Below are 17395 nucleotides of genomic sequence, written 5' to 3'. Positions count from 1 at the left end.
ACTGTACAGTAAAAAGACAAACGACAGCTCTTATTAACATATATACAATTTTTAAAAAAAGAATCAGAATCAGGTTTATTGGCCAAGTAAAACAAGACAGGGAATTTGACTCGGTTATTTTTCGCTCACTGTAGGGTAAATAGACAAATGACAGCTCTTATTACAGTTTTTAAAAAAAGAATCAGAATCAGGTTTATTGGCCAAGTCAGGTCAAATAAGACGGGGAATTTGACTCGGTTATTTTCGCTCACTGTACAGTAAAAAGACAAATGACAGCTCTTATTAACATATATACAATTTTAAAAAAAGAATCAGAATCAGGTTTATTGGCCAAGTAAAACAAGACAGGGAATTTGACTTGGTTATTTTCGCTCACTGTACAGTAAATAGACAAATGACAGCTCTTATTAACATATATACAATTTAAAAAAAAGAATCAGAATCAGGTTTATTGGCCAAGTAAAACAAGACAGGGAATTTGACTCCGTTATTTTCGCTCACTGTACTGTAAATAGACAAATGACAGCTCTTATTAACATATATACAATTTCAAAAAAAGAATCAGAATCAGGTTTATTGGCCAAGTCAGGTCAAACAAGACAGGGAATTTGACTCGGTTATTTTCGCTCACTGTACAGTAAATAGACAAATTACAGCTCTTATTAACATATATACAATAAAAAAAAAAGAATCAGAATCAGAAAGAAGTTTATTGCCAAGTAGTTTAACACACACAAGGAATTTGTTGTGGTGAATAGTGCAATACCAAAGAACAAATAATATTAAAACAAAAAATGTACAACATGTTGGTGCCGGAGTAGTGAGTCTGTACAAAGGTGACCTAGGATATGCGTTAATGGGACTCTTAGGGTCAGAAGTGTGGTCTTTGCTTTAATGTAACTTGTTGACGAGGCCAGCTGCAGTCGGAAGGCAAGTAACACGCACCAACTCACCCTGGCCGCCATCCGCGCTGTGGCGCCATGAATAGGTGAAAGGTGCAGCAGTATGAGGTAGACATGGTTATTATCACTTTTAAATTGTGTATATGTTAATAAGAGCCATTTGTCTATTACTGTTTGTAACTATTTAAATCTGGGTTCAGTGAGCGAAAGAAAACAAAAACAAATTCCCTGTCTGGCATGTTCATACTTGGCCAATAAAGCTTATTCTATTCTATTCTATTCTATATTTATTAACCATATCAGCTCTGTTCCGCTCTGGTCTGACTTAAACTCTTCACTGAGGTCCACCTCCTCCCAATGCATTTTCAAAAAAAACCTAAAGGAATTTTTACTTTCCACAGGAACCTAATTTACTTTCTCTACTCGACCTTTAATTTTATCGACCTTTAATTATATATTCTTTCTCATTGTACTGCTTTTGTCACATTTTTTGTTCTTTCTTTGTGTCTTTTACTATTAGTTGTTTCAAGTACTTGAATTCCTGTTGCTATTGATCTTTGTCTTTTGTTGTTGTTTAGCTCATGCATGCTGTCTGCTTGTCCTTTGTTTTGTTTTTTTGACAGGGGTGGAACCTTGTATAAGTTCGCTATAGAACTTCGTTCCCTCCTTGCGCAGTGCTTTATGCATCTAATTGTGCTAAATTAATAAACTCTAAACTCTAAACTCATATATAGGTAGTTTACAGTAATCGTTTTTTTCCAGGACTTTCAATTAATCCCAAAAATATCTTCTGATATTCCAAATCTATCGAAAATGGGAAGAAACCAACGAAACCAAGAAAAGAGTCACTATATGGCGCTTAGACATTCCAACTGGGAATGAATGACGAATATTTTAATGCAACCTGAATGCAACATATGAACTGTACCAAAATGACTCGAAACAACACGTATATGCATGTCCTTTTGACAGTATTTATTTTCAGTAGGTTGGATTATTGCAATGGCATCTTTACAGGCCTTAACAAGAAATCTATCAGGCAGCTGCAGCTGATCCAGAACGCTGCCAGAGTCCTTACAAACACCAGGAAACTGGACCACATTACACCGGTCATGAAATCACTACACTGGCTTCCAGTGAGTCAAAGGATATAGTTTAAAATCCTACTGCTGGTCTACAAAGCACTGAATGGTTTTATGGTCTAAAATTCATGCTTGGTCTGTTAGTTCCCTATGAAGCTCCCAGACCTCTGAGGTTCATCTGGATCTGGTTTGTTGTGTGTCCCAAGAACCAGAACCAAGCAAGGTGAGGCAGCGTTCAGTTATTCTGCTCCTCACCGGTGGAACAAACTTCCTGTAGACCTGAGGTCTGCTCCAACTGTCAGCTCCTTTAAATCAGGCCTAAAAACATTACTATTTACTGAAGCGTACTCCTAAATTAAATACTTACCTGCTGTACTCTACTGCCCTTACTTTTAACAACTTGTGCTTTTTATTATTTTACCTCTTTTCTTATCACTTTATTTGTTATTTACTGTTTAATTGTGTCTTGCTGCTTTTAAAGGGATTGTGACATGAAAAACACATCTTGACATCAATTACACCCAAAAAACAACGAACTTTTAACATTCAGTGTATTGTGTGCTTTCTGGGATTTTCCAATAGTATACGGCTGCAGACCCGGAGGCAGCAGATCTGAGCAGCAGATCTGAACCGCAGTTCTAGACGTCACAGAGCCCCCTACTGGATTACTTTATAACTGCAACTAGTAGAACTGCACTGCAACTAAATCAGCGTTACACCTTAATAAATATATGAAGATTTAATTGATAATGAGGCATGGAGCTTAAATATCAAGATTTAATTGATAATGAGGCTCAATATATGAAGATTTAATTGATAATGAGGATGGAGCTTATAATTAAAGAACTTACTTCCAGGGTAAACGGCAGGGATTCGTAGCTCATTCAGCACTATTTCAGATGTCATTTGTAGAGCATAGGTATTTGCTGGTAGGCTCTTTTTTTTTTTGTGGCAAGAGATTTAGATCATAGGCAGCACCAGTAGGTGCAGTTAAGACTGTCAAATTAAGGTGAAATTTTAAATTATTTCTTTAAATCATGAATGAGGCAATATAAAAAAATTAGTCTTTATTTGTTTTTAGCCTAATGACAATAAATATATATTTAAACACTGAGCAACCATAAACATCATAGATAATGTCGTGATTGAGGCTTGGTATTTTACCATGTCTCTGCAGGACTGTTATATGCACAGAATCATAAAGGTGTTGCAATTGCGAGAATATGAAAAGAGACTGGGACAGAGAAGATGACAACTGTCTTGCCACTGACAGAGAGAGGACTAAGATGTGGCGTTTAGTGGGATATATTACCCCCAAAACTTGAACAGCATTGATCAAACCCACTACAACATAGTGTATTTGGGTGTCAAGTCCTCACTTTTGTTGTAGTAATTGTTAAAAAAAAGAAATAAAGAAATAAAAACACTTTGATATACTGAAATGGTAAGTATGGTAGTATTAAGTCCAAAATTCCCAAACAGAACAATATAACATTTATTTAACAATATAACTTGGGGTAAACAATTAGAAATAAAAACACTTTGATATACTGAAATGGTAAGTATGGTAGTATTAAGTCCAAAGTTCCCAAACAGAACAATATAACATTTATTTAACAATATAACTTGGGGTAAACAATTGTCTCATCTTGATGAAATGTACAGTATATAATATATATTCAGTGCAGGTGCAGTCACATCCCACATTAAGGAGATCTGCAGAGAAAAAAAACTGAAGCTGAAAAAACACTCAATACAATACAATGGTGGTGGTTGGTGCCTGGGGGGGTGGTGGTGGTTGGTGCCTGGGGAGGTGATGGTGGTGGTTGGTGCCTTGGGGGTGGTGGTGGTTGGTGCCTGGGGGGTGGTGGTGGTTGGTGTCTGGGGGGTGGTGGTGGTTGGTGCCTGGGAGGTGATGGTGGTGGTTGGTGCCAGGGGGGTGGTGGTGGATGGTGCCAGGGGGGTGGTGGTGGATGGTGCCAGGGAGGTGATGGTGGTTGGTGCCCGGGGGTGGTGGTGGTTGGTGGGACTGTAGGGTTGGAACCTGGTTTCTTCTTGCACCAATGTATATGTTTAATAAAATCGTCTTTCCGTTTTATTGTTGAACTGCAGTATGGACAGTGATAATGCAGCTGCGGCCGACATCCCAGTCCACATCTGTGAATGGTGTATTCTTAAACATAAGCACATAGATATAAATATTATTATCAGTTTTCCATTACAAATTGTCACTTAAAAATACAAATCCTGCATCAACAATGAAGTTCCAGCATGCACTACATGCACACACACAGGGAGAATGTTTTCAAACTTTACCTTCATGGCTAACAGCTCTGTTAAAATGAAGATCCATGTGTATCTGACATTTGTTCAACGGGGAGGGGTAGTAAACTGTAGGGCTGCAGAATGGACAGTGGTAGTTATTGCAGCATGATGCATCTGTGAAGTTGGGGCAAGGCCCTTCCTTTCTGGATTGTTATGTGTACCTAAAAAAGAGTGTTCAATTAGTCCAAATTAATATTTTTACACTGTTTTACAGACAAAACTGGGCCAAAACCTAATAACGGACAAATATACATTTTCATCTTATGCACTGGATTAGCTAAATTTCTGTCCACAAAATATCTAAATATAGGCTATATAGTGATATAAATGTGAATAGTTATATAATCCACAGTTACAGCAGCAACTGCACAGTTGATTGAAGAGTAGCAATAACAAACAATATATGAACAATGAATTATTGGGACGAAAAAAATAACAACCCTAACAATAATAGTACAAATATATAATCAATATAATAACCATGGCATTATTTACAAGCTTAATCTTGGTAATGATTGGTAATATACCAGAGATCATGTTCTTATTGCACATAATAAATGAAAAATATATATTGCAGACAATAGAAATTGTGCCACGTAGTATTAGTAGTATTCATGCTACAAAATTAGTCATAAAATTGGAGCTAGCTAGCTAGCTCAAGTTTCATGTTTATATATATATATATATATTCATGCTTTTCTCATGTAATCCACATCACAAGTAAAACATTTTAGCCTACGCACTTTTCTGACTATCGTGGCAAATAGAGTCATTAACGTTAATTTCTCTGTCAAATTTAACTTAACAATATAGTTTGTGGATCATGTTAGGCATTTCACTGATTGATTAAATCACTTTTGCAGATCAATTAAGTGCCAATATATCTTGAAAAGAATACACAAAAAATGTGATTCACGGTAATACTCACACTCCGGTCGTCATCCATCTTGAGAAAAGGAGAAAAGAGCACGCTGCCGGAAAAAAACGAGAAGTCTCGATCTGAACTGTTGATTTAGTTGCAGTTATAAAGTAATCCAGTAGGGGGCTCTGTGACGTCTAGAACTGCGGTTCAGATCTGCTGCTCAGATCTGCTGCCTCCGGGTCTGCAGCCATACCCTTCTCGGATTTTCCGCATAACTGTGCAAAAACGGCGCATGTGGTTTGGTGGCGGGCGGTTACGTAACGGCCCGCTAAATCACCGCCCCCTCCACCCAGCTCCCTGTCTCCTCTCCTCTCCAGCGCACCATAAAAGGCTATAAAAGGCTGATTTATGGTTCCGCGTTACACCGACGCAGAACCTACGGCGTAGGGTTACGCGGCGACGCGCACCGTACGCTGAACCCTACGGCGTAGGGCTCTGCGTCGATTTAACGCGGAACCATAAATCAGGCTTAACACGGAGCTGTTTAGTGTTTAGAGCCTCTTTTGTTCTAATCACCGGAGGAGAACTGCTAAGAACACCCGCGGCCACTGACTGGACTTAAGATAAGGTGACACTGCTGCTTGCATGCCTTTATTTTTATGATTGTTTGCTGTGGTTCGCCGTGCTGCTTTTCCGTGCATGCTTCGCCTGTCGCTCCCGGCTCTCTCCGACGCCGCTGTGAGCGTATGGCTGGAGGAGGAGGAGGTTTGGAGGAGGAGCGGAGCAATGATTGACATGAAAGGGGGAAAATGAAGCATTTTTCACGGCGTTAAAAAACACTGTAATAAAAAGCCAGGAATAGAGTACTAGAGTGAATATTTTCTTGTTACACTCTTTTAGACACATTTGAGGGATGTTGGCCAAGACTTTTAATAGTGTTAAAAGCATGTTAAAAATGATGTCACAATACCTTTAATGTTGATGTAAAGCACTTTTGAATTACCTTGTGTTGAATTGTGCTATAAAAATAAACTTGTCTTGCGTATAGTTTATATACAGATCAGCTCTGATGTAGAGTGAGTGGTTTTAATAAAGAATGAATAAAATAATAATAAAAAACAGGCAGCGAGTGAGTCTACCTCCACCGGGGGTCCTAGCAGCGCAGCCGTTGAACCTGAATTATGGTTCCGCGTTAAATCGACGCAGAGCCTATGGCGTAGGTTGCGCGTCGCCCCGTACCCTACGCCGTAGGCTCTGCGTCGGTGTAACGCGGAACCATAAATCAGCCTTGAGGCGGAGTGACGTTGGTAAACGGCTAATCAGCTGATTCCGAGTAAATGAACCAAAATAACTGGATTTTTTCTCTCGGAAGATTTTTAACTCTGGCTGCCACTTCCTAACATTCAGATCAGACCTCTCTGATATGCTTGGTTCAGGTACGTGTGGGGGTTTTTTCTCAGTCAGGGCTGCTGATGGTCCGGTGGACGGGCCTGTTCTCGCTTTGTTCGGGTTTTAAAGGCTCGGTAGATCCGCCGGTCAGCGGCTCACTCGCTCCCAGAGGTCTGGTTTTTATTTAGTTTAGGGAATCTGTATTATATCTTCCCTTTGGGTCGACGCAGACATGAAATTATAAACATTACAGGTAGCTTTAGCAGGCTAGCTGCCAGTGCGCTCACCGAGGCAGCAGAAACGAAAAGAGATAAACAGTAATGGAAGATTAAGCTTAAGATTGATATATATATATATATATATATATATATGTATATGTATATGTATATGTATGTGTGTGTGTGTGTGTGTGTGTGTGTGTGTGTGTGTGTGTGTGTGTGTGTGTGTGTTAGATGAGACAGAGGTTGTGTTGAAATATCTGGAACGTCCGTCATATTGGGTGTACGTTATAAACCTATTTAAAAAACAACAAAAAAACCCATTATATGTTATACATGAAATTGATTATATATTAATTTTATGCTTTTATATATTATATGCTTTAGGTTTTTACCAAACTTGGTATTAACCATTAATATACCAATACCTGATGTATTATTTTTATAAGAATATATTTGTATCTAGGAAATCTCGTTTTTTTTTGTTTTTTTTTTTCTTCCTTATTTAGGTTATAAGGTTATTATACTGTATGTAGGGGTGGGTATTGGGAAGGACATCACGATACTTGAGCCACGATACGATACAAATTGTGATATCCCGATTATGCGATATATCGCGATATTCTACATAGTTCACCGAAAAATTAAAAAATGCATTAAACATCTTAAAATCCAAGTTGTATATATGTACATCAGATGATAGTGATAATGCATTGGACAGACTGAGTCAAAACAATGTAATTCAAACTTTCCATTTTAATATTTTAACATATTTGCATGAAAAAACACACTGAAACACAATGAAAACTGCAGTGTGTGCATTATTCTTAGATACAAAATACTCAAAATAAAATGCAGTGTCTCACCCACACTGAAATTGAAATCACAAAAATACAGTACAGTTACTTGCCCCTGACTTAAAATGACAAAAATAAAATGCAGTGTCTCACCCACACTGAAATCACAAAATAAAGTGCAGCTAGGGGTGGGCAAAAATATTGATACGGCAATATATCGCGATACATACATTGAATATCGATATCGTATCGGGAGACTATGTATCGCGATATATTGCCGTATCAATATTTTTGCCCACCCCTAACTCTATGTATATGTATTATATGTGTAATTTATAGTTGTTCTGCTGTGTGACTGGGCCCCTATTCATAAGCTACAGTAGCTTCTGGGGAGTCCCATTTTACCAACCTCGATTGATTATTATCTGTATTTGTGTTTTTTAATTATTTGTAAATAAACTCTAAACTAAACTAAAATATATATCCAGACAAAAAATATAAAAAAATAAACCTGTTTATCTCTTATGAATACGTCAGGCCATTTTGCTGTTACTTAACATATTAAATGTATACTTTCATATTAGCTGTGCAAATACAATCGAGACATTAATCATTGCCATTATGATCAGTTATCGTTATAAAGTATTAGTTTTTATGAATATTTGCTGATTTTTGCTTCTCAGATGTGGAGTTTTGCTGAATGTGTATTCATATTGTCAAAAGATTATGTTCTGTATTTTTTGCCTGTTCAAAGCAATATTAGATTTAACAAAGAAGATATGATGTTGTATTACAAAGTTAAACGCAGAGGTTAATTTTAGTGCCCTTTTGAAAGAGAACTTGCCAGCATTTGTCCTAAAATTAAACAGTCAAGTTAATCAGGTCTTAAATCTGGTCATGATTGTCATCATAGAGAGTAATTATGATATTGAGATAGTTATTTTCATGGCTGTTCTTTTGTCCTCCCAATAGTCTTTTTATTTGTGACTTTCAACCAATGTAACATTTCTGTTTATTTGACATTGAGCAGAAAGAGCATGAATTCCTTTTTTATTTTTTTTTAATTTAATTAATTCAGATTTTATTTTATTTTATTTACTGAATTAGATTTAGTTCTTGAAATATTTCAATTAGAGACTCTCTGAATTTAGGCTTTTAATTGAAAAAGTAGTCCAATATTTCCAACATTTATGACCAAAATCATTGTTTTAAGGTTCTTTAAGCAACATCAGCGATTACAAAACTTATTTTCACACTGTTGAATGTAATTCATTCCTGATGCTGTTATTATTCTTTCTTAGAATACTCCTGTTGTACAGTTCTAGCTGTGCACACACTTTTCTTTGTCCACAAGTAATTTATTTTTTACCTCAAATGATCTGCTAGGTTCAAAACCGGGCATGAACCAGGCATGAACCAGAACAGAACCAGTCTCACTTTGGTGGAAAAGGAGTAAATGCAACTGAATATGTATACAGTATTGGAGCAAAAGTGTAAATCATTGGGCCGTTGGGTGGCACAGTGTTTAAAGCAAGCGGCCCATGAACTGATGCTACAGTCCTCCTGCACCGGTCGCAGGTTCCAGTCTTGGCCTGCGGCCATTTGCTGCATGTCGTCCCCATTCTCTTTCTCTACCCCCTTCCTGTCTACACTTTGAACAAAGGCCACTAGAGCCACAAAAGCTCTTAAAAACAAAAGTGTAAATCATTGGTTACTAGTTAAAAAACATGTTACTAAAAATCTGGGGGGGGATGCAAAATATGCCATCAGATAAACTCTCACGCTGAAGTTTTAGGATATCTGTGAGTATTTATGCTCTGCTGTAGCCAAATGCAGTAATTCAATTCTATATTTTTGTGAATGACCAGTTGTCAGATGATGTATGACGCAATTTAAAAAAAATCTCACTAGTACATGACACTTAACAGATAAAAGCTCCCCATTCCAGTAGCAGCACATGAAAACGGAGAGCATGTGGTCTACCTTTGGTTACCAACATTGTTCGCACTCAACAAATGCATTGCACAGAATTAGATGAGCGGGAAACAAAGGCCTCTGCGTGCCTTTCGGCTTTTATGTTCAAAACTGATGTATTGACTTGTCCTAGCAGAGCAAGTGGAAATGCTGGTAGTAACACTTCATTCTATTCAAAAATCCAGGAAAGCAGGAACTGTGACCATTAAGCAGATTTCATCCTTTAGGAGACTTCTGTTTTTGCCTTTAGTTATTATGCTTTTATACGTCAAAGTGTTTTCAATGGAAAGGGTGTGTTATGGATTGGATCAGACTTATTTGTGGTGTTGTATTTAAGTAATAAAACACGTAAAGCATCTTTTTAATTTATTGCATCAATACTTAAAAAAAACAACAAAAAAATAAGTAATTATTTTCTCAACTTGCCTCTACAGACCGACATCATGGACAAAATTTTGGAGGGCCTCATCAGCTCCGATCACTCTGTCCCAGTGAAGAGGGCCATAGTGAAGAAGGTAATGGAAGCCGCAGAAAAAGAAGTGACCGAGGAACAGTGTCGGGCAATGTTCATGCTCACCACCCGCCTCATCTTGCTTGGTGAAGATGCTTTCCAGAAGAAGATTGGCTCGCAGGTTCTTGAAGCCTATGCGCGCTATCACCGGTCAGAGTTTGAGCATTTCTTCAACAAAGACTTTGTCCTCAGTCTGCTTCAGCAGGGATACGGGCAGCTAGACCACAGAGACCTAGCCATCATAGACTACATCCACTGCTGCCTGCGGCTATTGATCAGCTGCCCTTCTGTGCTGGAGATCTTCAGTGTGATTCAGGTGGAAGTTTTAAGGATGGTTTGCGAACACCCTGAGCCTGCTCTTGGTGCCCATCTGAGCACTTTGCTGTCAGACTTTATGCAGTGCATCCCGAGGGATAAGTCAGGAATTTTGTTCTGCCAGCAGCTGGTGAGGACCATCAGTTACTTTAACTGCTGTGCCACCCAAGAGCAGGAGCTGAGAGAGTATGTACACCAGGTGACTAAAGTTTGCACGCTGCTGCAGAACATCTGGAAGGCTGACCAAGCCACACTGTTGCCCTCGCTGCAGGAGGTATTTGCTATTATCTCCTCCACAGGTAAGACTCCTTTTGCAAGAAAGCATCCTTTTCACCCTGGTGCATAAATGTCTTTATTGATGTCCTAAAGATGTATCTGATGTAATCAAAATAGCTGCTTTTTAATATCAATATTTAGGAGATTCTGTCAAAACCCTTTTAAAAAAGATTAATAAATCCACACTCCCCTTCACATATATTGCATCAAACACTGTAGGACATAGATTCTACTGTAAACTGTTAGAGGGAAACTGTGATGTTTTACATTAACTACAAAGATTTTTTTTTAAATATATTGCATAATATCACAGATCCATTGCGCACTCATTTTATATTTACAGCTCAAAGATTTGAGTGAAAATACACTTGTATCCCACAAGTTATGCATCACAACAAAATAAATCTACACTTATCAATGTTTGTATCTTTTGCAGATCCTTCCTTTGACCCATCCATTGCACTCGCCAACCTGGTCCAGCACATCCCCATCCAGATGATCACAGTGCTTATCAAGAGTCTCACCACTGATCAGAATGTCAAAGATGCAAATATGACTAAAGCACTCTGCAGGTGACTTTCATTTGAAGTGGAGAAGCTGTGTCGGAGTATTGAAGTTATCTGTAATAAACATACAGTGGGTGCGGAAAGTATTCAGACCCCTTTAAATGTTTCCCTCTTTGTTTCATTGCAGCCATTTGCTAATATCAAACACGTTTATTTTATTTCTCATTAATGTCCACTCAGCACTCCATCTTGACAAAAAAAAAACAGAATGTAGAAATTTTTGCACATTTATTAAAGAAAAACTGAAGTATCACATGGTCATAAGTATTCAGACCCTTTACTGTGACACTCATATTTAACTCCTTTTCTTCTGATCCTCCTTGAGATGGTTCTGCTCCTTCATTGGAGTCCAGGTGCGTTTAATTAAACTGATTGGACTTGATTAGGAAAGGGCCACACCTGTCTATATAAGACCTAACAGCTCACGGTGCACGTCAGAGCAAATAAGAATCATGAGGTTGAATTGTGGCAAGGCCCAGATCTGGCCAAGGTTACAAAAGAATTTCTGCTGCACTCAAGGTTCCTAAGAGCACAGTGGCCTCCATAATCCTTAAATGGAAGAAGTTTGAAGAGAACTCTCCCTAAACCTGGCCTACCAAACAAACTGACCAATCATGGGAGAAGAGCTTGGCGAGAGAGGTAAAGAAGAAACCAAAGATCACTGTAGCTGAACTCCAGAGATGCAGTAGGGAGATGGGAGAATGTTCCACAAAGTCAAATATCACTGCACCCCTCCACCAGTCGGGGTTTTATGGCCAGCCGTAAGCCTCTCCTCAGTGCAAGACATATTAAAGCCCGCATAAAGTTTGCCAAAAAACACATGAAAGACTACTAGACTATGAGAAATAAAATTCTCTGGTCTGATGAGACTAACATTGAACTTTTTGCCGTTAATTCTAAGCGTTATGTGTGGATAAAAGAAGGCACTGCTCATCACCCTCCGAATACAATCCAAACAGTGAAACATGGTGGTGGCAGCATCATGCTATGGGACAGGACGAGTGGTTGCCATTGAAGGAAAGATGAATGCGGCCAAGTACAGAGATCCTGGCAGAAAATCTCTTCCAGAGTGCTCAGGACCTCAGACTGGGCCCAAGGTTCACCTTCCAACGAGACAATGACCCTAAGCACACAGATAAAATGTCTACATTACTGTTTTTTTTTCTGTCAAGATGGGGTGCTGAGTGTACATTAATGAGAAATAAAATGAACTTTTTTGATTTTAGCAAATGGCTGCATTGAAACAAAGAGAGAAACATTTAAAGGAGTCTGAATACTTCCGTACCCTTTGTATATCAAAACAGATAGAAATGCTCAATTTCTCTTAATCTTAATCTAATCGATTAAGATTAAGAGAAATTGAGCATTTCTATCTAATGAATAAACTGTGGATGCATTGTTTCCCACATATGTGATCTATAAATCTTAACTTCCTTTTTTCTGCTTACCCAGGATGATTGACTGGCTGTCATGGCCTTTGGCCCAACATGTTGATACCTGGGTCATCGCTCTGCTGAAAGGACTGGCTGCAGTTCAGAAGTTCACTATCCTCATAGATGTCACTCTACTCAAGATTGAACTGGTTTGTAAAGAAAATCCTGATTTTGGTTCATTGTAGACCTCAGTCAGGGGCTGGACAGAAATATTACTGCAGTACTTAAGTGTTAAACTGCAATAATGACTGAGCTTTTAATCTTTTAATTGTAGAAAAGAACACGTAAATCAATTAAGTTTTTCAATTGTGGCAGTACCTGTGTTTGCCCAACTTTTGCTCTTTACGTGCAGGTATTCAGTCGTCTGCGGTATCCTATCGTGCGGCAGGGGGCGCTGGCCGTGCTTTCCCATATGCTGCTGAGTTTCCAGCACTCTCCTGAGGCCTTCCATTTGGTAAGGGATTTCCCGTCTCTTCACAGGCCACTTTCCTCTCATATGGCCATCTTATTGGTTTTCTCATTTTCATCTCCTCTGGCTTAAATTACTTAAAAGCAGCACAGACCTCTTTTCCCATAACCTCAGGCTCGCCACCAGTGTTACTAATGATGTGTGAAGCACTTGAATATCAAGCAAAGGCCCTTGAGTTGGCGGATTTCATTATTCTCAACAAAAAAAACCACGAGTAGTCTCAAAAATATTCAGAAAATGAGAGTGGAGTCTCTGTGGGATTCCTAATGTGCGTCTGACTCTTGGCTAACCGTGCCTCACAATTGTATGATTATTATAAGCTGTACTGTCCACTGTTTTCAGCACTTCAGTGCACTCAATGTTGTTCACTTTATTCCCAATTCTCTCAGGTTGTTCCACATGTCGTGCCTCTAGTTCAGTCCCTAAATGCAGATGGTCTCCCCACCAGTAAGGCTTTCTTACTGCAGTTCACCGAGCTCATACACTGCATGATGTACCAGTACTCCGGCTTTCCTGACCTCTATGACCACATAGTAGAAGCCATCAAGGTAAGAGTTAGATATGTTAGATATTGTACCTGATCTTACTCAGTGTTCGTTTACTTTATTAATATTGTTAGAAACTGCTCTTACCAGTACAAAAGCAACAAAGAGCCAAGAATCTTTTTGAGTCATTTTGCCATCCTTTTGCAGGATCTTCCAAAACCCCCAGAAGAGAAGATCAAGTTGGTGTTGAATCAAAGTGCCTGGACATCTCAGTCCAACTCATTTGCCTCTGGTTTACTAAAACAAACTGGGAAATCGGAGACAGGCAAGACGGGGCTGATCAACCTAGGGAACACTTGTTTTATGAACAGCATCATCCAGACCCTGTTTATGGCCACAGAGTAAGTCATTTAGATATCCACTCATACATAAAACCCTATGTTCTTGTTGTAAAACTCAAGAATTGAACACAGACTGTTCTTCCCAGTTTCAGGAGGCATGTTTTATCCTTGCATCTAAACGGCTCCAACACACTAATGAAAAAGCTCCAGCTCCTCTTCGCCTTCCTCGCTCACACACAGGTCAGTGTCGTCCTGACTGATGGACAATGCAGAATATTGCTACTGCGACTAACAGTGAATTGCTGGTGTGCGTGTGTGTTCCTTTGTCCTACAGAGGGCAGCATATGCTCCCAGAAACTTCTTGGACGTATCTCGGCCTCCCTGGTTCAACGCGGGTTCACAACAGGACTGTTCTGAGTACCTCCGATTTATTTTAGACAGGTACTGTTAATTAACTTGGTCAAAGTATATCACATGACATTAGCTTGTCAATGAGTAAAATCCACTTTCTGTATTTTTCCTAATTTTCCTGGCATTTGGCATTTTCCCTAAATGCCAAATAGATTAAATTCAATCAGTGTTTGTTCATTTACTGTGGTTCTCTGTATTACAGCATGTGTTTAATCAGTGTATTACTACAAGATTATAATCAGTGTATATTACGACATGTGTATTAGTCAATGTATTACTACACGTGTATAATCAGTGTATTACTGCATAACGAGTAGGGGGTTGTTAAGAAAACAAAGCATGGATCGTACTTGATGAGTGACTGGATTTTTTAAACTTCTCTTTGTTTGTGACTGTTTTTTTGTTATTTTTTTGTCCAAGTTAAAAACAAATTGCTATATTATGTCACAGCCAAAGTCCAGCTTGTATTTCCTCTAATACTGATTGTGCCTTTTTTCCGTTATCAAGGTTACATGAAGAGGAGAAGACGATTCAAATCCTGGAATCGGCTAAGCCAAAAGATGCCGCCAAAGTTGACGGTGAAGACCCAACAAATCCCACATCTTCCAAGGATCAAGGGGAGACACATTTGACAGGAGCAGAAACTAAACCAGCAAATGACAGGAGGACTTTAATTGAAAATATGTTCGGTGGAAAGCTGGTCACAGGCATTCGCTGTATGTTGTGCAATTGCATCTCGGAGAAAGAAGAGCCTTTTACAGACCTCTCTTTGGCCTTTTGCCCGTCTGTCTCCTCTCAGGACAGTCCCAAACAACTGGGGCCCTCAGAGGAGCCAAAGGTCCTCTGTCAGGGATCTGTCAATGGTGGGAGTGAAGCTCCCGAGCCAGGCTCAAGCACCACTCTGAACACCAATGTCCATTGTGAGCAAGAAACAAATGAGCCTCCTCGCTCTGTGCCTGACCTGGTGAACTATTTCCTGGCTCCAGAGATCCTCGATGAAGACAATGCCTACTTCTGCGAGAAATGTAGCTCCCTCCAGCGGGCAGAGAGGACCATGAAAGTAGTGTCCGCACCCGAGTACTTGATCCTCACCCTGCTGCGATTCTCATATGATGCCAAATGCCACATCCGAAGGAAGATTCTCGACAACGTCACCATCCCACGAGCCTTGAGATTTCCAGTTCATGCGCCGTCGTTGCCCGGACAGCGCTCTTCCGCTGCGTCCTCTCCTTTGCAAGTGGATTCTCCCGAGAGCAGCGAAAATCTGGCGAAGAAACTCAAACCATCTCAACGAGATGAGGAGGAAGAGAAAAAGACGAGAATGGATGGAGCAGGGGAGACGAACGAAGCAGGAGAGATGTCAGTTCAGTCGGTGCCCTATGTCCTCGTCTCAGTGGTGATGCATTCTGGCCTATCATCAGAGAGCGGCCACTACTACTCTTACGGTCGTAACATCAATGGGTCAGACGGAGCACAGTACGCAGCTCATCACTCACCCCTCCAGGACAGCTTGGGGAGTGGCCAGGCCACTTGCAGCCTTTGCACCTGTTCCGCTGTCCCATCACCACCGGAACAAAGCGACACGCTACCTAATAGTGCCCAAGAGGGGAAGGACTGGCTGCTGTTCAATGACAGCAGAGTGACATTCACATCTTTCCAATCAGTGCAAAACATTACTAATCGCTTCCCTAAGGACACGGCTTATGTTCTTATGTACAGGAAACAAGAGTTACCAGGGCAGAACTCGAACGGGGAACCACTGGCAAATGGAATGAGACCAAATGCTGAACCTCCTCTGCAGAAAGAGCTGCTGGATGCTATTATCAAGGACAATAAGCTTTATTTACAGGTAACGTGGAACAAAAAATATCTCAGTATCACCCGTTTATAATATCAGTGCCTTTTAGATATACCAGTAATATTTGTTTGTTTGACTTCCACTAACTCTTTAAGCGATGGGTTAACTGTAGAGTCACAGAGTCACTCAGGTGGAAAGTGATGAAGAGAAAGTTCTCTCTTCCTCAAATGACAGCTAAGAGCAGCAGAAATTTTATCTAATTTATTTATTTTGCTGCACTTGGCGTCAGATCTGAGCTGCTCCGTTAAAAGATGAGAGGTCTAATTTCACGAGTCACTGAGCTGTGATGTGTTGAGCTGACAGCCCACCGCACTTGTACAAGTAACTACAATAAATCTCCTGCAGTGGGAGCTGTAGTAATGTGAAGCAACACCTCTGATGCGCGGTTACAGCTACTAAATCAGTTTTTACTTTTCATTCTTGTTTGGTTTAGAACGATTTACATGCAGGTTTAACTCAAGTTTACACTTAAGCTAACATGGAAATCTCTCCACTCTGTGAAATCAACAGGAACAGGAGCTTAATGCTCGGACCCAGGCTCTTCAGGCTCCTTCGTCCTCCTGCTCATTCAGGCCCAACGGTTCGGATGACAATAACCCGCCTGGGAGCTGTGGCCCATCTGGTGGTGGTGGAGGAGGAGGAGGAGGCTTCAACACCATTAGCAGACTGGTCTTCTGAAAGGAAAAGAAATGCAGCAGAAAACCCACATGGACTGCTGTAGAGCTGACTGGACTGTCATCCCATGTATAGTGTGTTATCTCAAAAAAAGATTTTTAAAAAAGCACTGACATAATCTAAGAACATACACTGAGTATCCATATTGGCTCTGATCTTTGATTTGATTTTAATAGCTTTGAAAAGTTTGGTTGTTTTCCTCTCTTTATTTTTGTCATCATTGAATCATTATTTATTGTTTTTGTGATTTCAGCATTGTAACACCTTCGGTTTCCTCAAATGAAAGGAATAACCGCAACATATGATTTACCGGTAACTTGAGTCTTCTAAAACATTTACGGTAATAAATATCCAAAATGGTTTTGTCTAGAACATGATCGTGCATTCGTCTCATCTTTGTGTGGTTTATACCCCAAAACCTCATACACAACATGCACAACATGTACACACAGTTGTGCATGTTTAGAATACAGAAAGAAGTATTCATCTGTGTCGTTGTTTTATAA

General features: G+C 39.7%; 1 protein-coding gene and 1 long non-coding RNA gene across 2 annotated transcripts; one reads left to right on the top strand and one right to left on the bottom strand.

Annotated features, from left to right (window-relative positions):
- Positions 1-3053: 3053 nt before the first annotated feature.
- Positions 3054-5682, bottom strand: LOC133451529 (uncharacterized). Its single transcript, XR_009783169.1, has 3 exons — positions 5238-5682; positions 4301-4470; positions 3054-4157 (listed from the first exon to the last, which is right to left on the bottom strand). It is a non-coding gene; the product is annotated as an uncharacterized LOC133451529 (long non-coding RNA).
- Positions 5683-6459: 777 nt separating this feature from the next.
- On the top strand, positions 6460-17261 carry usp38 (ubiquitin specific peptidase 38). The gene is made up of 11 exons (XM_061718275.1): positions 6460-6607; positions 9984-10674; positions 11088-11223; positions 12670-12799; positions 13003-13104; positions 13509-13667; positions 13812-14005; positions 14092-14185; positions 14280-14386; positions 14864-16205; positions 16725-17261. Exons 2-11 carry the CDS (start codon positions 9993-9995, stop codon positions 16890-16892), a joined length of 3114 nt encoding a protein of 1037 aa, XP_061574259.1. The 5' UTR covers positions 6460-6607; positions 9984-9992; the 3' UTR covers positions 16893-17261.
- The last annotated feature ends 134 nt before the right edge of the window (positions 17262-17395 follow it).

The sequence above is a fragment of the Cololabis saira genome, chromosome 1, assembly GCF_033807715.1.
Source record: "Cololabis saira isolate AMF1-May2022 chromosome 1, fColSai1.1, whole genome shotgun sequence".
In the NCBI taxonomy this organism is placed as follows: domain Eukaryota; kingdom Metazoa; phylum Chordata; class Actinopteri; order Beloniformes; family Belonidae; genus Cololabis; species Cololabis saira.
This window is presented reverse-complemented; position numbering and strand designations above follow the sequence as displayed.